The sequence below is a fragment of the Lutjanus erythropterus genome, chromosome 15, assembly GCF_056507025.1.
Source record: "Lutjanus erythropterus isolate fLutEry1 chromosome 15, fLutEry1.hap2, whole genome shotgun sequence".
Taxonomy (NCBI): domain Eukaryota; kingdom Metazoa; phylum Chordata; class Actinopteri; order Lutjaniformes; family Lutjanidae; genus Lutjanus; species Lutjanus erythropterus.
The window spans coordinates 19,678,558-19,705,225 of NC_139331.1; the positions used below are offsets into that span (position 1 = coordinate 19,678,558).

The window sequence follows — 26,668 nt, forward strand, 5'->3', positions numbered from 1 at the left end:
ACTACATTGAACTGGATTGTTTGTTATGCTAAAATAGATAAGAGAACTCACTGCCTCAGTATATTGGGGGAATGCCCTACCAACTAAGCAACCTAACCACCTTACATGATTTTGTTTTTTATTTTTAAAGGGGCAGTTCCGTCCATTTCTCCAAAAATAAGAAAATTTCCCCCTTATTAACCGCTGTTATGAAACTGCTTGCTATTTTTTCATCTGGATTGTTTTGAAGTTTTGGAGATGATGGCCATAGAAATGTCTGCCGTCTGTCAAAAATAATGGAACTAGATGGCACTCAGCTCGTTTTTGTGCTTTGTGCACCACAAGCTGAGTGCCATCTTGTTCCATTATATTCAAGAGAAGGCAGGCATCCCTACGTCTGATATCTCCAAAACTCTGCAACTCACATCAAAACAATCTAGATGCACAAATAGCACTACAGGCCAGAGACAAAACATGTATTTTTGATTTTGGAGTGAACTTTTTTTAAGCCAGTCTGGATCAGGCTCCTAGCTACATAGTGGATATGTTGGCCCCGCATGAGCTAGTTCTCAGCCCACAGGCAAATTGGGAAGGGCCCTTCTGGCAGTTCCAAAGTTGAGGCTTAAATCTAAATAGGTGACCGTGTGTTTGTCATCAGAGCCCCTCGACTCTGCCTGAGGAGACAAGAAGGCTCACAGAAGCAGTATTTATTTAAATTGCCATTACGTGATGTTCTCTTTTTATCCATTTTATTTCTTTTATTTCTTTATATTGACAAGACGACATTATGTGATGTCACCTCTGCATTCTTTTCCCTTTATTTCTATTTATTTTTATTGACATGTTTTGTCTTGTTTTTATTGTTCTTACCTCTTTCACTGGTCTGTCTTATTTTTACAATGTTTTGTCTTTTGCTTGTGTTTTAATTTTTACCTCAATTGTCGCTTAATTGTGTCTTGCTTCTGTTTGACGTCACTGTTTTGGCTTTCTGTTGTTTTTTGCCTCCTGGGTAGCACTTTGCAAACTCTCTTTTTAAAAGAGCTATATAGACAAAATTATTACTATTAACTGCTCCTTTAGGACATTGACTACTGATTTCAAAATACTGATTTGAATTCTAGTTTTTGGGAAAAAAAAAAAAAAGCCACATTGGTGAATCAACAATGCAAAAAAAAAAGAGTGACCTGAGTCTGTAGGTCACTGGAGGCAGCCAGGAGGCCATGGATGTGGTCAGGAGGGCAGTGGGTGAGAGAGAAGGCTAAAAGCTCCTGTCGGGCCTCCAGGTCTCCATAGCCCTCACACTGACCAAGAAGACTGCACACGTCCCACGCTGGACTGTAACCTGGGTGAAGAGCAGAGTGAGGAAGTGAGGTAAAGCAGGGTAACAGGAAAGAAGAAAAAAGTATGATGTGGTTTTTAATTAAAGTGAAAATGAGTGTGAGAGATAACAGCAACTGCTAAAAAGAATCAATACAAACACGCAGCAAGAAGTAACACAAAACATAAGGTTGAATATAAGCACAAATTTACTCTCTTGACTCAGAAACATATCACACAATATAGTTGAGCAGAAGCACTTTTCATTTCCATCAGTGTCCTTCTGTGTCTGCTATTTCAATCTGAGTCTTTTCAGATAGACGACCAAGGCCTATCACCACATAAAGACATAAAGGTAGAGCAAACACACACACGCGCGCGCGCACACACACACATTCTATATGAAATGTGAGAATTTGCATAACAATAAATGCAGAGGATATAATGCCGAGATACCGATGATACAATAAAGAGAAACCTTCCAAGCCCCTGGGATATTAATACATATTTAAGTCTAAACCACGTCTCTCCTTGAAGAAAATATGATTGTAATAACTGCGCTACATTTGTTCCAGCTTCATCACAGTCAAAAACCAACACGCCATCCTGACTTCATTCTTACAAACAGATTCAATTATTCCCACTGCGTTCGCAGACAGAGAACACCGGTGCTTATCTGATTACACCTCCTCTTTCTCTCCGACACCTTCTTCTCATCCATGCTGTCTCCCGTTACTCAGTAGCATGGTGGGGAGACTCAGTGAAATTCTATTCACTTTGATTTTTTTCAGCGGTGTAATGTGAAATGGGGTCAGAGAAAATATATAATTATCACAGTGACCACTTTATATCCCCTCAGGGAAACTCTGAGGAGCAGACTCTCTAGATTATAATATTATTGTGATATCATTCTACTTATTGTTGTTCTTGCGCATGAACAAACACAAAGTCTCTCATCCTCAAAACTACAAGGCACCATTTAATGGCACCAAATTGAAGAAACACCATCAAGAGCACAGCATACATGATAATTATATACAATATATATTACAGAATGTGTGAAGAGACACCTCTGTGTCTGATGGAGCAATGATAGTCTTTGATAAAAATGTGATTTTCACCTTAATTACAGTTGAAACAACCAAATGCCATTTATTCTACTGTTTTATCAGTCCAGGTTTGGACTGCCTTTTTCCAGTCAAATCCAGTCAATCCAAAATTAGTTCCACCACTGGACTGGACTTTTGCCAAACAACACAAACATGTTCCTACACGCTAATATTGGCTCGCTACTGGCCGCTTTGTCTAGATCTACACATTACCGCGGGAGAGCTCCCCAGCTTAGTTGTCCCAATGGATTGATGAAATTGCATCAAGGCTGTACTCAGCTCAGAGTTTCGCTTCTAAATGGACTCTGGTGCGGTTCGTTTGTGGTCTGAAAGCAAATGAACCAGCTACAGGATTTTATGAAAGCAGGTTTGTTATTTTAGCTGATTTAAGAAGCTAAACTACTAATAAAACCATCTGCTGATCGTGAAAACTGTTCAGCGAACATTCTTCTAATTTATCTGTTTAGGTCGTGTATAGACTATATTTATGCAAATCATTTTGTAGCCAACACGTACGCACTTAAACAGGTATTTTTCCTGATTAATAGGTCAAAAGCTGTTTAAACTGCTGTTCTTGTATTCTACTGTGTGTACTTTGTCAGTTTAAAAAGTGTGTTGACAGCAATTCCACAGTAATAAGCCCTGAGTGATTACTATACAAGACAACTCAATTTTGTCCTCTCTGTGGTCTCTACTTGTTAGTCATTGTAACGTTAGTGCAATGATTATTAGAAAATCTTTAAAGTGGGGTGATGTATGTAGTTACACTATAACAGCATTCATGGAATGTCTCTTGTCCAATCAAAGTACTTGGAAGTTAATTGTCAGATTCCAACATTGCAGCTTCGTAGACGGACTGTACTGCTGTCTGTATGTTTTGTAAGTTGAAAGTAAAAGTTATAGGAAATGCTCCATATTGCATCCTTTACTCATTTTCTATCATTCCTTACAGGGACAGGAACAACTTACTCGTCGAGTTCTGAGGACACAGACTCTGTTTTACTCTGAGGATTTGTGAAAAAATCTTTAATAACAGTCCTTTCATGAGTTTAACCATATTATTGCCCTCCTCTGTAAGTGAATAGGGCCAAATGTTAACATTTCCGTTTCACCTTTCATAAGTGTACTTTTACAGTCAATCATCAATGATTATAACTGACATTTTTGGCGCAGTTACTTTCAGTTTTACTTCCAAAAGGTGGTTTAGATACTAAAGGTGTGAGTATTTAAGTTGTTCCGGCGTAGAGAGGGCGATAATGGTTCATAATGGCCCACAGGCTGAGAAAACATTTCTTGAAAGGCATTCATATTGTTGCACAAATTCCTCCCCTCCACACACGTGGCCAAGTGGATATGAATGTCAGATTATCAGTTTTGGAAAGTCAGATGTTTTGTCAGATGCACGCTCTCAATTCTGACGCTTTCTGACCATCTGACAAGCACGTTGTTTGAAGTATATTCTTCCCTTTAGACTAGAATGTAAATTTTTTAAAAACCTGTCTAGTTGACAGCTCATGTTACTTGCCCTGTTTGATTTTATGGTAATGTGCCAGTTAGCTGTATCATCACTTTTTATCAAACTAATAGTCTTCAGCCATTAATTTCTGCACATGGACGCTACCGTAGACCAGCAACTATGCAAGCTAGCTGGTCAACTGGGGTACAAGCAAAGAAAATGATATTGTGTACTTATATATGATTTAATACCAGTGTATCTTATACCCAACAGTGCTGCATTTGAGACACTATGTGAGTCTGGGAGCCTATCGATCAACACAGTCCCCTCTATGATTCAAGGTCATGATACTGCATTCATTGCATGGTTCAGTGCTTCCTTATTCTCAAGAGGAGCTAACTAAAAGTTGACAAGGAGCAAAATAGTGTGCATAACATTTTCGGGGGGGACAAAAAAAACTCATTTTTATGACAGTGACTCTGGTGGACCTTTGTCATTAGGATAGGCCTCTGCTCTGCTTGCTCTGTTTACTTTGGTTTTTAACTCGTTTTCTTTTCTGGATGGTAATGTTTCTCTGACTCTTATTTGCGGTCCTAAACATGCTACACTGAAATACTGGCTTCTCCTGAGCTGATTAACTAACATAATGTTGTGCTTGTGTTGCTCTCATCTTCAGTGTCCCTGCAACCAGCAACCTGCAGGCAATCAGGCCCAGGATGACAAACTATCACAATACTTGGGTGCCGATTTGATATGCATTGCAATTCTACACGTACTGCAATTTGATATTACAATTTATTGCAATTTTTGCCTGCTTTTTTAGACATTACACCATCTGATCATCATAGCATAGAATTTTGCATATAATGGTAGTAAACAAAAGTCAAGTGCTACATTTAACTGTACCTGCTTGTCAAGCTAGCACCATATGAAAAAAACTAAATAAAATAAGATATTTGGATGAAATTCGTTGATGTTTAAGTTTTGACCTTTTGAGTTTGCTGTAGCTGGGCAGTGTGGAGGTATGAAGCCAAAGTAAAAGACTGACTTAGCAATGTGAAGTCAGCAGCTGTTAGTTTGTTTCCACAGGTCAAAGGAAATGTATGGATGCAAGTATAAGCACACACATTGTTTTATGTTATGCATGTGAAGTAAAATGGATCAGTTTGTTAAGATATTATCACTGCGGTTCCATTGATAATTTCCATTAGCATGTCAATGGCAATTCACATCATATGTTTGCATCAAGCTAACGGACTAAGCGGTAGTTAATTGTATTATATATAAAATCATTTAAGCAATCAAAAAATCGATTCAGAAATCGTAAGGAAAAAAAGAATAATGATAATAATGATAATAATGATAAAGGCAAACTGCCTGAGCTTCCCTGAGAACTCTTTTCAACTATTGATCATACATTGAATCTGGCTTCAAACTATCTAATATCCCCTCTATGGCTCCAACTCAGTACTTGGACTGCAGCACTCATTTTTGAACACATGTTGCTCCTTTGCTAATGTCACTACCATAAGCAGACAGACAGAAGTGAGCTTCGTGTTAACTTTTCCACAGGCGTCAGTGGACACTCTGCAGTTAATTACATACCTGCAGCCATGAGGTCCTGACAGTGAATGTAGGAGGCCTTGAAGTCCAGACACTGGAGAGCTTGTTCTGCCAGCAGGGTCAGCACTTGGCCTTTTCGCGTGGCCTTGTCATCTCCTAGACAAACACACGCAAACACAGATATTCATTTAAGCAGACATCGCCACTGAAAAGATGACACATGAAAGCATTCTGTTTTTTAAATAGGTTTTTTTAATCTTGAGAAATACCAACATGTCAAAGCTAAATCGCTGTACAGCAAATCTTCATAATCCTGCATGTCACGTACAACATCTGGCTTAATAAAACCTCTTATTAAATCTCCATCTGACTACACTAAGACACACACACAGGCTCAAGGTTGGAATGTAAGGACGTCTAAATGTATTAGCACCACAGGCCATGTATTAATCTGTGTGTCTACCGTAAATGAGGTTATTGCTGTGTCTGTTCTTCTCAAAGAGGGAGTATGAAATATCAAAAAATGCCATCTCCCTGTCTCGCTAAACCAGAATAAATCTCAGTTTGATATCTCAGTGTTGGTGGGATCAGTTGTGGTGTTAACATTCATGTGGCGGCTCAGGACCACCTTTGATCTCAGTCTAAGCTCGATAAACAAAAAGGAGAGGACAGGACGATCAAAAGAGGCAAACCTGTACACTGAGGATCAAAGAACGCGGGCTGAGATGAAGATATGCCATGACGCTGGATTGGTCAGTGTGTGTCTGTGTGTGTTGTGTGGAGAGAGTGATAGACAGAAATGCTGTATTTACTAAGAATGGGAAAGAGGTGTTGGTCAAATATTTTCTGGGTGACTGGTGAAAGGGTGTCTTCAAAAGCTGTCAAGACCTCAATATAGAGGAGGTTTGTGCGTGCGTGTGTTTGTCAGCACACTTTCATTCACTCCGTGCGTTTATGAAGACGTTCACTGGCATCGATTTCAAGCCAAACTAAATCAGACATCTTGGGCCTTTACCTGCCGTTGACAAGCCAATCAAAGGGTGGGATGAAAAGGTGAGACATGTCAGGAAAAACAACAAATAGAAAATACTGAAGTTAATAAGCTTTGACTACAACATGAACTCCCAAGGCTCAAGGAGAAGATTTGGTTTTACAGAAGGAAATCTTAGCTAACTTTAGGAATCCTGTTTTATCTTACTTTATCCCTTCTCATCTCAGGTTGGGAAATCCTAAATACTCAATCCAACATTGCTTATCATCTTTTATGTCTGTTACCTAGCAACCAACGTTACTTTTCTCATCTCACTGAGCTAAACAACTTTGCAACTGCTGTTTTTTTTTCTAAACAAATATACATCGAAACATAACAAAAAATGGGTCAAAACAACTATGGGCACTTTAAGTCAGATGATTTACAACAGCGTGAAGATAGTAGACACAGTTTCCACTGAGAAAAAAAGTGATAAAAGATCAGTCATACACATTATACAAGTTAGCTAAGACTACCAGAGGCTACTGTTAGCTAGCATTGTAGCACTGGCTACAAATACTACCGTTAGCCAACAGTGGCTAATGGCTAACAAACATTTCTTTCGTCTTCAGTTAGGATAGGAACTTTCATTTTGGAACTGTTCATCTATTAATCAGTTCTTACCTGTTTGGTAACCATGGTATTTAGGGTTAAGAGTTAACAGCATGGTTGAGAAAATCCTAAATACTCAAACATTTCTTATTGACTATTAAGTCTGTTAAATGCAACTGACAATACTCTACCTAAACATAGAAAAAATGAGCAATCAAACTTCAAGACAGAGGAATCAGAGGTTTTGGTAACATCTGTTAGCCAACAATACCATTCGCTAGCAGTAAATTAGCTACTTCTATAGGTGGAAAAGTGTAAGTTGGGACAGCTTAACCGTTAGACTAAAGTTAGGAGAGTTTATTTAAGATTTTATGAAGTTAGGATGCTTGTGTAATATTCTTTTTCTATCTTCAGTTAGGAGAGGAGCAGCCCCTATTATCATGGCTACCAAACAGTTAAGATTGGATCTGAAAGTTAGGAAGTTTCTCAGTAAGGGCCCCAGGATTCTTGCTGGATCAGCACAATATAATTCATATTAGGAATATAATAATTATTGATATATTCAGACAAAAACAACTTTTTTTCTTACCCCTACCCAATAAGACTGAATGATTTACGGAGCGTTTCAGTAGACCGAGGCAGCAACCAAACCCTTAGGGTTTTTAACCGGTGTGCTGGTGATACCTGCATTAAATATTCACCACAGAGCCCCAGAGCTATGCGCCCTTCAAAAGCCTCCCCCCTGCATTTATTTATTTAAAAATTTGTTTATTCCTCTTCTCATCTCCCTCTGCCTCTTTTTTTTCTGAAGCCACACAGTGAGCAGAGCGAGCAGAAGAGACACAGAAATGCCACAAGGCCAGTTAGCAGGTTTCCTTTAGCTGGCGACAGGCCTCAGAGAAAGAAGACGGAACGGGCTACGAGTCGAGAGATGAAGGACGAAAGGGAGAGAGAGGAAAGGAGACAGACAGACAGATAGACAGACACAGAAGAGTCGGCTTCACAATCTTGAAGAGGAATAAAACAAACATGGAGAGAAAGATGGAGAAAGATTGCAATGTTCATGTCATTTTAGAGGACAGGGAAGTAACGGGATGACATCTTAAACTTTGCCACATGCTGTCAGTTTAACATGGGGGGCTGTGAGAGGTTGGACGGATCCCAACATACAAAATAGAAGCATTCATTTTATCTAGGAATTCAAACACAGCAAACATCACTCACTTTTCATGTGTTGACTCGATTGCATTGCTCATCCATCAGCTGCAGTGTGTGCTTGCAGTGATACTGTTATGCGGTTTTATAATCTCAAGCGGAAGATATGAAAGCTCACATACAAACATGAAAAACCCTTGTGAAAAAAAATCAATTAAATATAGGAGAATCCCATTTGGATTTACCACAAGACGACTGGTGTAAACGTGTTTCTGGTCAGAAGCCTGTGCTTATGGTAACTCCTAAAGGAAGTGAACACAAGAGAACGGAGAGGGAGAAATACTCAGCTTAAAGGACTGACATCTGTTTACCAACACGAGACGAGGCTTGTCGGCGGCTTTTCCAGCAGCGTTTGTGAGTGTGTAAGATGGTGCTTAAAGAGTGGCATCTTTTTTTAAGTCCAAGTCGTTCCAACGCGTACTGAGAATCAACCCAACAAATGTTTTACTTCACCTTTTCCTCTACATACTGTACATAGTCAAATACTAGCCAGGTTTTTCTTTTTGTCCAATTTCAATGTAAAATCTGAACGTTTTCTTGATGATTTCACTCTTTGGGAGGCCATCGAGGGTGTTCTTACAGGACACATTTCATTTTATGAAGCAGGAGAAAACAAAAAATCCAACAAAAAGTTAACTAAAACAATGAGATACAGTTGAAGCTTCGTACAGAGCAAAGCATAAACCAGAATTACTTTAGATTACTGCTCTGCAATGTGACTATAATTATATGTTAAAAAATGTTTCACTGCTATTTGTACAAGTCCAAAAGAGACTTTTAGATCAGTGAAAAACCCCACACTGTGGTGCAGTTGACCTGTATATTAATGAGAAATCTGTCTCATTTGTACAGTTAAGAGCTGGTTACAATACAAGACCCTGCATCAGATATTTACAAATTTGAGATTATGTCAGGAAGCATATGCTAACTTTTAAATCTTGGAGTCCCTGAAGGCAATAAATAAATTTGATCCTGTTACTCACAGGGTGGTTTCCCTTTTTCTTCTAAAAAAAAAAAATCTGATACTACATAACAGAACTCTGTTGATCACAGCAGGACTTAAACAGGCGTGGGCAGACGAGCTGAATGTAGAACTAAAAGATGAGGCCTGGGATGAATGTTTAAAGAGTGTACATGATTGTTCGATCAATGTCAGACTTATACAGTTTAAAACGTTACCAGAATCTGTTGCTTCAGGGTAAAGTTACAGAGCTTTTTTTTTTACTGAATGTTTGACCTTGTTGTAATCAATATAAGTTTATGTTTAGTAATTTAATACATTCTTTCAGGTCATGCAGCAAACTTTGCACATATTGGAAAAGCATTTTTTTTATTGATTCTCAGAGGCTTTTGGGAAGTTTTGGGAACATGACTACTGGAACAACAAGCTCCTATCTTTTGCCGATGATGGATGAAAAAATTCTGTTTTGTTTATAATGGTCATTGCAAAAACATTAATCTTCTGAGTGAGAAAATGGATTCATTACCCACATATGATCTGAGCTTGAGAGAAATGGCATCTGACATCTGGAGAGACTGAGATGTTGTAATGAGTAGATGTGTTCGATAAGATCTGGGACCCTGTACTGAAAATTCTTTCAGGGTAAGGACTAATATGTTACATCCAATGTAGTGCACCTTGCTGTGTTTATTCTTATATTTTTATATATGTATATAGACTTTTGTACTTTTTAAGGAAAACCTGCTTTGAATTTAATTTAATTCTGACTGATTATTGTCATTACCTAGAACATGCTGTGTTATTTTTTGATCATATTTCTGCTATGTTATCAAAACATAATTAACACGTTCAAAAACGACTTACAGGAATAAATTGCTATTTGGGCATTCCACCTGGACGAATACAATATTGCGCATTTCACTGTTAATAAACAAACTCTTTCAGATATTTTCTGCAATTACAAACATGAGGTTTACATATGCAATTAAAAAAAACACATGAAAAAGAACACTGATGTAATGGATTCTAATTAATTCTGTTAAATAAACTGAATTGAATACTTAGCTGAATGTCCCTTGCCAGCATCTGCCAGCTTTAAAGGCGGTTTGAGGATCCATACTTTTATCTGCTTTTAAAGCAACGAGGCGACACGCAGTGCTTAAAGACAAAACAGTGGGTGCCTCAACAGTAGGTACAAACACGAAAGAACTCCACATTTTTTTTACAAAAATGACATATATCATTATTAAATCTGCAGCTCTGTGAAACACTAAACACTCGGGTGTCGTGAACTTATTTAAGCTGGTGTTTATGAACGGGTTCTTTTCAAACCTGCGTGTACAGATCTGACTTCATGTCCTCGCACTGAACCTGCCCCTCACTGTCATAACTACATGAAACCTCGAGCACAGAAAAAAGGTTTATAGAGCACACAGAATGATGTGTCTGGGGAGGGGAATCTGCTTGCTCCTTAAGTGCGTGCGTGTGTGTGTGTATGTGTGTGATTAAGTATGGATTTTTGCTTGCAAGCTGCAACACCTCTTGTGAAGATGAATTTCCCTCTTGTATGAGAACTGTCAGCGCACACTCGCTGAAAGTACCCACGCATGCTGGGATATGTTTCGGCGCCTTGTGTGGGCGTTCCTTTCTCACTTAATCTCATGAGCTTTGTCATGAAACTGCCACCAGAAAAGAGTCATTCTTATTGAATGTTTCCCCTCGCACACATGAAGAAAAGAAAAGAGGGAAAAAGGCGATGCGATGAGGTCAGTGGTGTCAGACAAAGCGTGGTGTGTGTGTGTGTCTGTAGGTACCTGCCACTCTGAGAAGTGAGGCCAGATTCAGCAGAGTAGTGGACTGCTTGTAGGCCGTGGAGCACTGGGTGATGCACTCCTCAATGAGAGACAGACGGTCTGATCGCAGACGCACTGGGAGGGAGAGAAGGAAGGCAGAGGGGGAGGGTGTCAGACATCTTGTGCTAATTACTATATACAATCTGGAGAAGTAAAAAGTGATGATACAAATGATTTGCTGTAAATGATGGATGCAGCTGCTGTCATGATGTCTGCAAAAGAACAAAATGCTGTATAGTTACAGACACCAAAGACACAGTATATTGGCTGGCTAAGCTTTTCGAGGATGCCCCTATAACACCCGATCATGACATTTTCACCAGTTAACCTGTTAGTCTGTCAGCATTCATTGTTTCACATTAAAGCTACGACAATTTTGTTGATTCTGGACACCCACGTAGAAAAAAGCGTGAGGTTTTCTGTTTCCAGAAGAATCTCCTGCTTCCATTTACCTGGGTCGCACACTACTCACTGTAAATCCATCTGGGAAGTCAACACAGGCTTGTTTTATCTGATTTCAAGGAGAATGTGGCCCAATTGCAGACATTAAGGAAACTATACAGAAATAGCCGATTGCAGATGGTCTCTTTTGATTTTGTACATCATATACATACATATGTATTAAAACTGACACTGTTTCATAACCAGTTAAAAACTCCTTTGAGTAGCTTTAACTATATTGATTTAATTTGGCTAACACCTTGGAGGTTTCTAACTTTTTAATAATTTGATTTCAAGATGCAGAAACTTCCAAAAAATCCATTTCCATATTTCCCTACTCCTTCAGTGAAAACCTGAGAAACCACATGTTTAGTGTCTCCACAGGCCTCTGTGCTTTCTCTATACCCTGCTGAGCATCTTTATGGCTTGACATAACTTTGGGCGAGGCCTAGAGGGAATTCTGGGGAAGGTGATGCGTATGAGGCGTCGCCTGAGGCGCTGTAGGAGGGCTGCAGGAGACAGACTAAGATGGATTACGTACGCTCAAGTCCTTTCACTTCATACTTGTGCATGTTCATCTCACAGTGTGGGAAGTTAACGGGGATAGGGGCTTTTATTTTGGTGAAAAAGAAGAAAAATGTGTATTTTTGTGTGTGGACAGTCTGTGTGTGTCCTTGAGTCAGTACAAAAAAATAATATGAGGGCACCGCAGGCAGTACAGAGCCATGGAGCCAATCTAGCCCTGAGCACTGAAAATAGGCTTTAGACAATAATCACTGATACAAAACAACATAAAAAGTAATAATTGGAGAATGTCCCATTTGCTACATCCCGCTTTCTTACAGTCTTTCTGTCATTCTTCCTCCATACTTATACTTTATTCCTTAAACTCTCTCCTGTTCTCACTTTGTCTCACAGGTAGGAATAAGTGGGCAGTGAAAAATAATGCAAGTAGACAGCAGGGAGAGAGGAGAAAGAAGAGTGAGAGTAAGGGGGCAAAGAGGGAGCTGAAAAAGGAAAAACCGGTGGATAAGTGATGCAAAGAGAGAAAGAAGGAGAGAGGGAGCGAGACATGGCAGTGTATGGCTCCCTCTGTCACAGCGGTTCTATGCTGGCAGCTCAGTTTGATGAGGGCAAAAGGGGGAAGAAAGCAGAGGCCTCGGAGGCAAACAACACCTCGGTTCAGAGGTGAGGCGATGAGGGGCCCAGCCGGTTCATTCTGGCTGTACAGCTTCCTTTAACAGAGAGCCGTGCCTGGAAAGTGCTGCGGTAGGGTACCGACGAGAAGCCAGAAAAGAGAGAACGAAAGAGCGTGGGGGTGAATACTGATTGGTCAGGTTTACAGATGGAGCAGAAATATAAAAAAGGATGTGTGCGTGTGTGTGCGCATCTGAGTATGTAGGAGCGAGCACACACGCAGAGACCAAACACCTTCAATCCTAATTAGGCCATCAGGCAGATGTTGTTTGCTCAACAGTTGATCCATAAATAACCATATATTTAGATATAGTGGCGAGGAGAAGTGACATATGGAGGGATGGAGGAACTGACAGCAGGGAGAAGTGGAGGACAGCATCCTTGCATCCTCTACATGCGTGAGTTTATATTAAGAGCACTTGAATGAATGCACAGACAGGAAATCGAAAAGTAAAAGTACATTTGTGGTTGATTGAGAACATTTTCTTCCAAGACATACAGACAAACACATTTTGCTGTACCTTGCAGTGGCAGGATGCTGACGCTAAAGTTTTCCAGTTGGCTCAGGGCGCTGATAAGGTCCAGTTCATCTTGGATGGCCAGGGGGCAGTCTGTGATTAGCTGGAGACACGCCCTGACAAAGACAAAAGCCAGTTAAAGCTGGGATTGGCAGTTTATGTTTGGCATCACTGGGCAACGGTTTTATAATAACCTTTAGGCATAATGTAATTCAAGAGGTCTGGGGAAAATATAGACTTCTGTTCCTCCTCTTGGCTCTGTTTTTAGGCTTTAGGAAATTGAGTTTATGACAGGAGACTCTGGCCAATCACAGGCCAGTAAGATAGTTGATAGTTGAGTCTCACTCCCAAAATGTTGGTAATTTGACGACCAGGGAATGAGACTCAAGAATCACTTCCTGACTTTGCCATTTAACAGGGTGTTTTGTGCAGAACTATTCAGTTTTGAGCAGTTGTGAGGAAGCCAGAGGAGACTATTATAGTTTTACTTTGGTTAGCTCTTTGGATCTGTTGAACTATTCCTTTAATTACTGAGAAGGAAAGGTGAAATTAAAAGCCATTCAAATCATAGCAGAAAATGATTTTAAAGCAGGAGCAACTGATTTGATTGCATGACAAACTGAGTGGAAAGAACTAAAGAGTTTTACTCCTTTAGGTCCATGTTTTCAAAGTTGTAGCAAACATTAGTTATTAAACTTAAAACTAAAAAAGTTTGTGAAGTTTCAGCATCATGATCAGAAACATGGTGAGACTACTCAGATGGATTTATTTACAGAGTCTAGACTAATTTGACGGATCTACAACAGGGGAGTTTTCTCCTGCGACACAATCCACACTCATTACCCCTAATAGGATTATGTAGCACATCACTTCGCATATGTAACAGCACACTGGATATGCGAGTGTGTGTGTGTGCCTGTTTCTGATGCGAGTCTCTCATTTTGCTGGTTTGTCATCACACAATTATACAGCAAAGGCAAATGCAGCAGAGACTGAGAGAGAAGAGGGAAAAAAAACTGAGTGATTAAATTACAAATAAATAAATCCCACATAAAACAACAGCTTAGAGAGGAGCTCTGACGTCAGTTTAGTGGAGAAGAGGAAACTTGTCCTTGGGATGTGTATTTAGCAAGTAAACACACACTGACCCATAGTTTTCTTTAATAGCCTGTGAACAAAGACAACTAACAGAGAGGAAGAGGCATCTCAGGATCCCTGCAAGCATAATTAAAACAATTCAAAACACACATCTTTAAAACAGCTTCACTTGATGTTGCTAACAGACTTAAGCACACACACTCGGCAAACACTCAGCGCACAGCTTCCCACTCTTTGAGCAGGGCTGGTGTTCTTGCCAGGAACAAGAGGTTTGTCCTGGCAAATGAGAGCAGAGGAAAGGGCTGTGGATGGGCGAATGAGAGACAGAAAGAGGGCATGTTGATTATGTACTCATGCTGTGAAGTGTCTGCCGGCTTGTGTGTGCATGTGTGTGCGTGCGTTTGCAAGTCGAGACCGCCTTAGAAAAGACGATGGTGAAAAAATCCTGTTTCAGTCACGATGTGCTTCACAGCGTGTACAGCATGTAATTTACAGATAACTACTTCCTGTTAAACAGACACGCAGGAGAACATAGGTTAACATTTGTATAGCAGTTACCAATGGAGTACCATAGTAGAGACCTTGTCCTTCTTTACACCGAACTGAGCCGCGCACCAGCAGCGTACTGACGCAATCATCCTTTTTCTTTCTCTTTTTACATTTCTGTGTCATTTCCGCTCCAGCTCTCTCCTACTCACACAAGGTCTTACAAGAAGAGCTTTCTCAAATACGAGCGAGACGACCTGCAACAAAATGAATCATCCACTCTGGGCCTCATTTTTTTTTTTCTGCATAATGGTTGTTGAAATATGTGTATCCTTCACATTAGAGTAAGACATTTTGGCAGCTTTTGACACCTATCAAGGATACAACTGAAAGGAAGTTGTTGAGCCTGGCCCTAAAGTTTAAAAACCAATGATAAAGAGGCAGAAAGTTCAGATGCAATATGAAACAATATCACATTTCTTCAAATTTGAGAACATAAGTTTGGCTGTATGTACTGAAACACATATGAATAAGGATGGCTATAGAACATGTTTGGCATGTTGTAATGATTTTTGTCCTGGTCTGATGATGACATGCATGTAGGTCAGCCTCCCTGAGACCACCTGGGAGCAAAAGTACCACAGCAAACCTTAAGGAAATAACTATTTCAAGTATAATGCACATCTTTTAGTGAAAATGTTTATGAAACTACAATACAAATAAGCCAAATTTATATTGCTTGAATTATTAACAGCATTTCAGGAATTTATAGGGCTGACCCCAGAAAAATGCTGAATCGATTCACCAGTCGAGACAACTCCAAGGTGAGTCACAAAGTCGAATCTATTTCAGCTGTGTCACTGTACACGGAGAAATGTAGCAGCAGCATGGCAGGCTGCAAACTTTACAAACCATAAATGACCACAAACAACAAAACTAACTGTGATTGAAGTGGAGAAGGGGGATAGAGGTGGAGGGCAGTATAATTCGAGTCTGCTGGCTGCTCTGACCCTCTCTGCTCAGGTGATGACTGTCAGTGAAGTCGGCTAAACTACTTTTGAACCTCCTCTGCTGCTTTCTACTTTGACTGACTCTTCAGCTGACAGCACTGTCAGCAGCCCGGTAGGAGAAACTCTCTGTGGTGAGCTACTAGGACTTTATAACTCAACTATGGGCAGGCTGCACACTTTTACTTTCATTAACTGTGTGGAAATCTTATGTCGCATCACAGATGAGGAAGAAATGTAAACCATGAGGTAAAACAGGCTAAAACATGAGACTCAGGGAGGTTGATGCAGGAGTTTAGTGTTGTGCTGAACTGAAAAAAGGAATAAATAGTCAAATTCTTGAATTGAACAGCTGAATCAGGTACAATTGAGCCCTAGAATTTAACAATTTTCAAGGCCTTTAATCAGCATGAGTAGCTGTAAACACTGACCTATTATCACTGTATGAAGTTGATATAAGAAACATGTCAGCAAACATTTGCTCCTTTACAGAACCAGCAGACAGCGCAAAATTAGCCTTCATTTGTGGTTGCATTAGTTGTGATTTCCACTAACCCCTGAGGGAAATATCTGCCAGTTTAGCCACTAAATGTTGCAATACATTCACCGGCTAGTCTCAGCTTTGTCTGTCAGCCATTAAGTGCTGGGAAGATAGTGTACAGCGAGTTTTCAGAGCAGTTTTTTAAATTGTAAGTTCTTAACTTTTGTCAAGATAAAAGCAGCGCATGAAGATGCTGTGGCCAGTAGCTCCTTCAAGCTTAGCTATTTTCTGTTTTAATGTTATTTTTTCAGCTTTATTGATAAAATGCACGTCACCTATGACAGAAATACACTCGTAGGCACTGGAAAAGGGAGCCTTAAGTTTAGATTAAAGAGCAGCGCACCATGAGATGATCAACAAATGCACACAGCATCTTTCATCCACCCAGCCAGACTTGATAGTTTGATACTTTAAATCTTAAACAGCTGCCTGATGCTGGTGGAAACAAGACTAATGAAAACAATAATAGCAAACCAGAGTACTAAAATAGAGGGCTGTTAAAAAAAAAACAATGAGTGGAAAGACACAAAACACCCCATAGAGCTGTACAGACCCTCAGTGTTGCGTGATAATTCTCTGTGTGTTTGTCGCTATGCAAAACATGTTCATGTAAAAAAATCAATTGGTCCAATTTAAACTAAGACACATTTCTGACTTCTAAGGACCTGCCGATACTGCGTATGTATATATTTGTCTTTATTTTGTGTCTGTGAGCATCTCTCAGTCTTTGTGTGAGTGTGTCTCTCTTTTGTCTCTCCTGAGTGATGCTTATGGGATCACTTGAGTAGTTGGAGGGGATTCCTGTGTTATTTTAAGAGGAATCTTTTTGTCCTTGTGTAAACTCGTTCCAGGTGCAGCTGACCGCATCCTTTCAGGACACAGACAGGTGCAGTTTTTGTGTCTATCCGAACATGTGTGTGTCTTTGGTATTTAGTACACAGGGTAAAATGTGTGTCTGTGGAGCAGTTATTTTAATCTTAAGGACACAGGCATCCAGTCGGCATGCACTATTAATTTCCAAGCGACAGGCTCATGTTAACACAACTTTCTGTCTCATATCTCAAATTCACATGCAGCAAACACACACACATGCAGATGCACGTGCACACACAGTGGGAGGGTTACAATGGATGATGTTGTCCAAGCATGCGGAGGGGGGCCTCTGTATTAGTTACTATAAATGAATGACGACCCAATTACTGTCCCAGTTCCCCACTAGGAACAGACGGTAAGGTTAGACACCCACCAGCTCCCCTCTGAGATCTGAAACCAGCCACAGACACACATACAAATACTTCTACTTGGTATTAACTTCATGTGACATACAACGGGAGAGGAAATAAAAGCGGCTACTGTTATTTTTTTTTCCCTGTCAGTCACGCGAGCAGAAAACCATTCATCCACCCACACAGAAATAAATGGTGTTTCTCATACATCAACAACAAGCAAGGTCAGCTCCTCAGACATCATACCAATACCTCTGCATGGCAATGTTTGCACAAGTTTGGTTGAAAATCATATGCATTCCACAACTTTAACTCAATACTGAATGTCTAACATTTATCTTTACTCTGTACTATACCAAATTAAATGTAGAATCAGGGTCTTAGCAGTTAGCAAAACGACCATTGAAAAACTTCAAAAACAAAAAGTGGGAGCTGGAGATAAATGTTATTATGAAAGATGAAACATAGAAGAAGCGTGTGAAGGACGACAGATCATGACTAATAGCTCACTATGGAAAGAACTGAACTGGAAATAAAGAATCAGGTATTCTAGAACAATTTCTTTGTATCAAAATATGACACAAGTAAAACAAACTTTTGCTGGACATTTGCAAACAGGTTAGAGATCATTCACACATTTCTGGAGATTGGTTGATACTGGGAAGGGATTCATACAGATAAATTTGCAATTGTAGACCCATTGTATTTAGGGATGTGCGTAATTAGTCAACTATACGATTAAACAGAGTGTCGACAGATTGCAGCCCCTCTCAGCCAGCAGGAATGCTCCGATGGTGCAATGTTGGAACTGCATGATGCAAATTTCATTTTTACATTTCACTGGCATTTAATATATGATTTGGCTGTTGCAGAATGTGAGTGACAGCTTCATATGGCTCTTAATACACACAATATTGTTTTGGAAAAATACTAAATTTAAAAGGATTAAAAAAATATTCCTAATTATATTAAATTGGCTCTCAAAATTATGAAAAAATAGCAGTTTTCTCTGCTCTGAAATAGCAGGAGTGTTTGTGGGGCTTATATAGTATTGGGGGACCATGGCTTCAGCACATCACCAAGCCATGTGCCAGGTTTTCCCAAAAAAATCCTGAATGCAGAAATCATGAACAACAGTCTACTGGTCTAAATCTAGAACTCAGTACTACATAGATCTAACATTTACAATAATGTTAAAAAAGTAATCAGAACTGATAAAACAAAGCTGTGGAATTTAAATCATGTGTTGATTTATCTGACAAAGTTTAACAGGTGTTACACTGTATTTGGTAACCTGTCACATTAACACCTGAATGCATCTTATATCTCATCAGATTTCAGATCGGACAGTGACATTCTTAAGGTTGGGAATGGCTGCATTATTGTTTGTTTGCTGAATAGTTCTTTATCTTTTTTTCTTCGCGTCAAACACACTCTTACAAAGAGATGCTCTGTCTGTGTGTGCTGTGTTCTTTCTGCTTTTTTCTTCTTTCTTTCTTTTTGTCTTTTGTTTTCTCACAAAGCAGCTGTGCATGCATATGAATAAAAATGTTTGTTCAAACTTCAAACTGGTCTTCATGACCACAGAAATATTTCTCCTCACCTGGCAAGGCCCATGCAGGGGTCTGTGAGTGTTGTGGATGAGTTGAAGTACTCTCTGGCGGCAGCCAACACTAATTCAACGCTGTTGTCATAGGCCACCTTCAGAGCATAACCTTTACCTCGGAAAGACAAGCTGACAGGAACATCCTGGCTGACCTGGAAACATTCATATAAAATTTAGAGATCAGCGAGATGGCAGCATTATAATTCATTATGGGTGGCTTAACATTTAGAGTCCACAGCGGCCAGAGTTAGTGTGACTCTGTGAGGCAGAGTCTTGAGTCATGTTTAATATACCTTGGAACAGTGCATGAGCTGCCCTGCCAGGCGTACGTTCTCCACACGGCTGGAACACAACAGGGATTCAACAAAGACCTAAAGAAGTCGGGGAGCAGAGGAAAAATTATGCAGCAGAAGACAGCGTTTAACTGAGTAAAAGTTTTAACATCGTTTGATAAGTTGCACTATAGAGCTCAGCAGTTCAGGAGGTGGAAACACAGCTCAGTGTGTGAAACAAGTCTTAAAATGTCATTCAAGGTGCAAATTGTACACTTAGACACATTGTCACCTTAAATTGCAGGTTTGAATTATATATTTAGACACAAATTTGATTATGCCATGTTATCTTTTGCTCTTTTGCTGTTGCCGTGCAATACCTGGTGACATGTCTCTGGTTTTAGACAGGTGTAGACGTTCTGCTGCATATCAAGCAGGTCCTGCAGTAGACCTCTCCACACCGTCTCACTCACTGGAGGGTTTCTGGACACACACACATAAATGTTCAGTATTGTAACTGTCTGAGGGACATATTTCAATTAGATGATTAAAAATGTAATAAAAAAGATGTTTAAGTTACTTTAATCAAAAATTTGTATAAAATATACCATGTTACAACCCAACTCAGGTTTATTTATTTAGCACCTTTCATACACACATGCAACCTGAAGTGCTTCACATAGCAAAGTTGAAGACAACACTAACAGGAAACAAATAAAAAACAAAAAAATATATATAAATTTTGCAACATTAACAATTACAACAATAAAACACTGAATAACAGTTGGTAGAATGAAGTAAAAGAGTCACCAAGGATAAAAACAATGCAAAAACTGATAACTGAAGCTTGAAAGATGAAGGTTAAAACATTACTCCCAATTAAAAATTAAAAACTAAAAGCCAGATTAAAAAGATAGGTCTTTACTTCTCTTTTAAAACTACTGAGAGTGCTTGCCATTCTTATATCCAGGGGCAGTGAGTTTCACAATTTAGGGTCATAAAAACAGAAGACGCTCTCACTGGTACGCTTATGGGAAACATAAGGAACATTTAAAAGAAAAGTGATCTGGATCCAACAAAGGGTGGAGTGAGGTCATTCAAAGGTTTATAAACCAGTAACAGAACTTTAAAATCAGTCCTAAACGACACAGGTAGCCAGTTTAGTGTTTAAAGCAGTGGGGCAATATGATCCATTTTCTTTGATTTGGTTAAGACTCTGGCAACAGCAGTCTGAACTAGCTGTAGTTTCTTATTAACTTTTTGTCTAATCCAGTGAAAAGTCATGTTTGGTGCTTTTTATGAAAGCTTTTATTTTGATGTTAAGTGTAATAGGTAACATGACCAGAGTTTAGTTAAGGGCACACCTTTGGCATTATGGGTCAGAACCAACACGGCTGCAGAGGAAAGAACCAAAATGACTGCAGAGGAAAAACATACGCCCTCAAATTAACCATATTCTACACATGGTGCAGGATGCACACACTGTCATTTGTTGTCATTTTGTACTTTTATTTGTTTCATATTTGTGTATAATGTTTGTTCATGTGCCTATATTTCTGTTGCCGTGCTGTGCAAATGTATTTGGGCCTGTTTATCAACGGATACTTGCTTGAGAGATATATATAGAGATATAACTGTGATGTATATTTAAAACATCTTTGATATCTTCTTGTTTTTATTTATTTTCTTGTAGTTTACCCCTATTTTATTGGACCAATGTTACAAATATAATAATATTACAAATATGTTCATGGGATCTTGACAGACATTTGTGTTTGTAAGCATCTGCGTTCATGCATGTGTGTGTCTTTGCGAGTTCATACTTGCGGCCAGTGTGGCGGCACAGTTTCACCATCAGTTGGTGGGCTTCTTCTTCGCTGCTCTGGCTGTTTTTCACATATGAAATGGGCTTCTGCAGGCCGTGTTTCTCCAGAATCTCAACCACACTGTTAAGCACAAGCACAGATATGCACACTAATATTATCCCTCATAACATACAAAAGTAGGTAACCACTAATATAATCATAAAAAATGATACAAGGCGAGGAAAAAAACAGAATAAAAACACACAAACAGTTGCAAGTCACATTAATCATCTCATTCTTTCAGTAAAAGCAGAAGATGGGATGATTGGCAGCAGTAAGTATCACAGTCGGAAATGCCAAAGAAGAAGAAACTGAGGTAAAATAAAACCTGAAAACTCCAAAAGAGAGTGCGGCAGGAGAAAAGACGGAAGATGTGTACGCTCTAAGCTGTTCCTTATTTTGGCAGCAGAAAGTCATTTGCAAGCCACGGTGCAGATGGAGAAAGTGTAGAGCAAGACTGAAGAGCAACATGATAAACTGCATGCGGACGAGACAACACCTCTTTGTAAAAATGTGTGTTTGTGTGTGTGTGTCTAGGAGCATGTGGATGCTGGCAGTTTTATATGGCCAAGGGAGAGTGTATGTGCGTGTGTGTGTACGTGTGTGTGTGTGTGTGTTGGCGTGGGATTAGCATGGCACCCCCAGTCCCAACAGGGTCGTGCTGCTACAGATGTTCACTCTCTGCTGCAACTCATTACCATAGTAAACAGGTGCCTGCGCGTGTGTGTGTGTGGATGTGAGCAAAGAACAGACAACAAGTCTTGATATTTACAACTGTGTGTGTGTGTGTGTGTGTGTGTGTGTGTATTTGCTGGAGTGTGAATGTGTGTGTGTGGGAGTGTCTGCATGTTCCCTGTGCACATATTAATGTGCCAGCGAGTGGTAGTGGCAGCAGCTGAAAACAGCTTTTATTCTGGAGGCGCTCTGAGAGCAGACACTTCGCATTTACTGCCTGATTCATCTGGGTAAGAGCGAGTGTGCGCATGTGTTTGTGCATGTGTGTGTGAGTCAGAAATGCTTCAGCACAAAATATACATGAACACACTTCCCAGGCTCCCTCGGGGTGTGTTTGTGCATGGCTGTGTGTGCCTGCGTGTAAATATGTGTGGATATTTGTCTGCAAAGGCCAACACTAAGCTCTAACACAGGCTTTCCTGTTGCTGCTTCCTCCTCCTCCTCCTCATCATCATCATCTACATTCCCTTCAGGCTCCCTGCCTTCATCCTTATCCTCCTTCCTTCCTCCTCATCACTTCTCAGTGTTCGGAAGTTCACCCTGAGGGGAGGGGTGGAGGAGAAGGAGAGAATGAGGGAGACAGAGGGGTGAGTAGGTGATTTTAACCTGTAACAGAGAGAGTGCCCGAGGCTGTTTGAATACCATGGGACAGACAGCAGTCCTTTGATATCCAGTGTGTGTGTGTGTGTGTTGACTGCACATCCACATCTCCTCTCCGTCTTGGTGTTTTCCATCAGGCCCATAATGGGGGGAGGGAACTAATAAGCATTGCAACAAAGTGAACATTTCCCAAGCAATGCAGCGCTAATCACCAAAGTGACAAGCTACTCTCTTCACCACTTTGAAAGCCCTGCTAACATACAGACATACAGATGAAGAGCGGCAGTGAATCCTTGTTTTGTCCAAATTCCAAAGATACACAATTAAAGGAGAAATCTGCAACACATTTGCTGTAATAAATCATAAAATGATCATTAGATGTCATAAGACATTGAGGAAACATGCCAAGTTGACTCGCTTCACTCGCTTATTGTTTTGTTTGTTATTGTTTGCACATTTCATGTTACTTACAGTTCAAGTTCAATCATAAGAAATTTTTAAGAAACTTTTACAAGGAGTACATATTTGCAATGGTTAAATTGAGCAATATGTTAATGGAGTCTGGTAGGTAGAAGGCAGGCTTTTTTATTTCTTTTTTTGGATAATGTACTTACCTTTAAACTGACAGACACCTGACAGTTATAAACCACTACTTACAGTGGAAGACGTGCTGTCACTTGTTACTGTCAAATTATGTGCACTCGTCTTGCACTCCTGCAGTGTTCCTACAGCCTGGCTCCAGCTCCCTCGAGTGTGGGGAGGAGGGGGCGGGGGTAAACAACTCGCTTCACACATAGATCTTATATTAAATATGAATTCAACCTTCCAACTTGCTATTTTGAACTGCAGTACACATTGCTCCTTTAAAACTGTTGGGTAAAAGGTAAAAGCAGCAAGTCCTTTAATCTGCACGCCCGGCTGAACTGGGTGGGCGGGAGAAGATGGAGGAGAAAGGGGGAGTGACAGCTGAAAGATAGTGCGAGTTGTGTTGACGTACCTGAGATGCTTCTCAAGTTTGTCCACCTGATCGTGTAGGGATGCAGTAATGTCCGTGTCTGGCCTGCAGGATGAGAAAAAGACCACTGGTTATTTTACATTCATGTCTTCTAAAAGGTATTTGCAGTACAAAAGTAGTTTAACATTAAAGGGATAATTTAGATTATTTGATCTAAAGCTGTATGAGGTATTTATTGATAGTCAGTGTATCAGCTACAGTAGATTGCGGTTTACAGTTTACAGAAAAAGCAGGAGTGCCAGCACAGAACCTAAACAATGTACCACTGTGGACCATGTCAACAGCAAAACATATTTTAGCCACTTGAAAAAAGTATTCTAAAAAAGAAGCAATATCAGTTTAAATGTACACCATATTAAGAACATTTTTCACTCTACCCTGATGTCAGACAGCCTTTTCTGATGGGGAATCACCAATTTATAAGACAAATTCTCTCTCCAAACCAAACAAGCATAGGAACTGCTGGTCTACCGTTGTCTCGATCTGTTATTTTGTTTGTGTTATTGTGTGACTTTGGTGAATCCAAAATAACTTTTTAAAACACCGTACAAAAACCAATATAAATAATTGATTTGGTAGACTAGCAAGTCTGGTGGTACCTGCAAGGTAAAATTAATGATTTCATCACTGAAGTCTGGCTGACTAAGAGAGAGCAATATTTGGCTTATATAATGACAGTTTCCCGCCAGAAAAGGGTGGCTGATGGCAAAGTAAAGTGGTGAAAGTATTCTAGATAAAGCCGATGTTGATTTCTTTTAGGTGGACCTTTTCTAAGGTGGCTAAAATGTGTTTTGCTGCTGCCACTTAGTTTCCATGCTGGTCCTCCTGTCTGCTTCTCCAAACTGGAGGCGTGTCGACTGGTCTGCACTGGAGGTAAAACACTGACCTCATACAACCCCACTTCAAATAATCGGAACCATCCATTTAAGTGATAATTTCCTTTATATAATAAAGTGATTGTTAGTACACTGTACACAGTGTACTGTACGTGTGGGTTGTGTGTGTGTTGCCTACCACTGTGAGGCTGCACCGACTCCCCACTAAAAATAAAACCCCATGATGCTTTGCCTTGAGGCAAAGGATTCTGGGTCAGGCTGGCCTGTCCCCCACTAGAGTACTGACCCTGATGGAACAACCTTCTATGTGTGTGTGTGTGTGTGTGTGTGTGTGTGTGTGTGTGTATGCGTCAGCATGCGGTTGAGTGTGTGTTTGTCTGTTTTTTTTTTAACACACCATCTCTCTGTTTTTACACTCAAATTCTTGACCTATCAGTCCATTTCTCTGCATCTGTCTCTTCTCCTGATCCGACTGTCTCTGCTGCTGCTCCTCCTCCTGCTGCTCTTCCTCCTTTTAATATCCGTCTCTCCCTCATTCTACTCCTCTCCCTCTCTCTCAATCTAATCCCCTGCCTATTTTCACATTTTCCACTCTCTAAGGGTGAATGCACATTACATTCTTCTGAGCAGATTTAGACCTAATTAAGCTGTCTCACAAAAAATTCAGAAAATTGGGCTGAAACTACTAACTCATGGTTTCTGTCCTACCTCGCAAAACTGTAATATTCTACGCTGGGCTGGCAATTTTGGAGCTTAGTAAGTCAGAGAAATCACTCCTGGGAGAAATGTGAAGTTGAAGGCATTGCATATACAGTGGAGCCTTGCAGCATTGCTAATCCAAACACTGCGGGAAGGAACCCTGTCTGGAAAAGTGAAATGCTTAGCACAAAATGCAGTACTATACTGAATTAGAAAGAAACATGTATAAGTATTAAATACACTCAAATATTTATACAATAAGAGCTGTTTAGAATAGCTAACAAGCTATGTTGCTTAACTGCAACAGCACAGAATATTTCAGTCTTTATGTCTGTTTTGGTGCAGTGATCAGTAAAACTGTGACTTCAGAAATATAACACAGAATGTATCTAAAACTGCATGTGATTCAGATAAATTGCACTTTCTTTCTTGAATTGCATCAGATCTCTAAAAACATTTTACTGCATGTTCACCTCTGCTCTCCTCTTTAGTATTTGTCACCTGAAAGCTCTTTATCTACAGATGAGGACAAAATTATTACCCCCCCCTATGAAAATTTCATTTTTTCAATGTATTTCACAAATGCTGTTAAACTACTAAGGGAATTTTTAACACGACTTTTCCAAACATCCTAGTTTTATTTTGGATGCTTACGTTATTTTACTTTGCACACAGAAACAAACTGATTTCACAAAAACCAAAAACTACCAGGGTCAAAATTATTACCCCCCTGATGCTAATAATCAATTGTGTATCCTTTCTGCTGGATAACAGCCTGCAGTCGTTTGTTGTAGTTTTCAACAAGTCTCAGACACGTCTCCTGAGGAATCCCAACCCATTCATCTTTGGCTACTCTCACAAGCTCCTCCAGATTTGATGGTGTCCTGGCATAGACTTCAGTCTTGTCTCCGGGTCACCCAACAGATTTTCAATGAGATTCAAGTCGGGTCTTTGTGCAGGCCAGTCAGTAACGTTTACTTTGGTCTTCTGGAGGTTGTTCTTCACGTATGTTTTGGGTCGTTATCGTGTTTGAAGACAAAGCGATGACCCAGACCCAGTTTTGCTGCTGACTGCTTGAGGTTTTCTTTCAAAATCTTCACGTCCTTCTTTCTTCATGATTCCTTCCACCTTGATGAGATTCCCAGTTCCAGATGCACTGAAGCATCCCCACAGCATAATACTGCCACCACCGTGTTTCACTGTGGGGACAGTGTTCTTTGGGTTATACGCCTCTCCCTTCTTTCTCCAAACATAAGCAACATCTCTATGGCCAAAGAGCTGACTCTGACCCAAGGACATGCTTCCAGTATGGACTTATCTTTCTCCAAGTTATCCTTAGCATACTTCAGTCTGGCTTGAAGGTGTCTCTTCTGCAGAAGTGATGTTTTTCTTGGTCTGCAACCTCGCAGTCCATTCCTGTGCAGGGCTCTAGTAATTGTCTTCTTTGAGACTACAATTCCCGACTTGGCTAATTGGAAGATGACGCTCAGT

General features: G+C 40.0%; 1 protein-coding gene across 2 annotated transcripts in view; it reads right to left on the bottom strand.

Annotated features, from left to right (window-relative positions):
• nbas (NBAS subunit of NRZ tethering complex) overlaps positions 1 to 26,668 on the bottom strand; it is a 224,197-nt gene that overhangs the window by 129,448 nt on the left and 68,081 nt on the right. For both annotated transcript variants that reach the window (XM_084736747.1, XM_084736746.1), the window contains exons 27-35: positions 23,625 to 23,687; positions 21,251 to 21,373; positions 19,808 to 19,910; positions 19,449 to 19,526; positions 19,153 to 19,307; positions 13,195 to 13,307; positions 10,997 to 11,110; positions 5,467 to 5,580; positions 1,164 to 1,321 (exon numbers count right to left, since the gene is read on the bottom strand). In XM_084736747.1, coding sequence (XP_084592873.1) covers positions 1,164 to 1,321; positions 5,467 to 5,580; positions 10,997 to 11,110; positions 13,195 to 13,307; positions 19,153 to 19,307; positions 19,449 to 19,526; positions 19,808 to 19,910; positions 21,251 to 21,373; positions 23,625 to 23,687 — 1,021 coding nt within the window. The remainder of the gene's footprint in view (positions 1 to 1,163; positions 1,322 to 5,466; positions 5,581 to 10,996; positions 11,111 to 13,194; positions 13,308 to 19,152; positions 19,308 to 19,448; positions 19,527 to 19,807; positions 19,911 to 21,250; positions 21,374 to 23,624; positions 23,688 to 26,668) is intronic.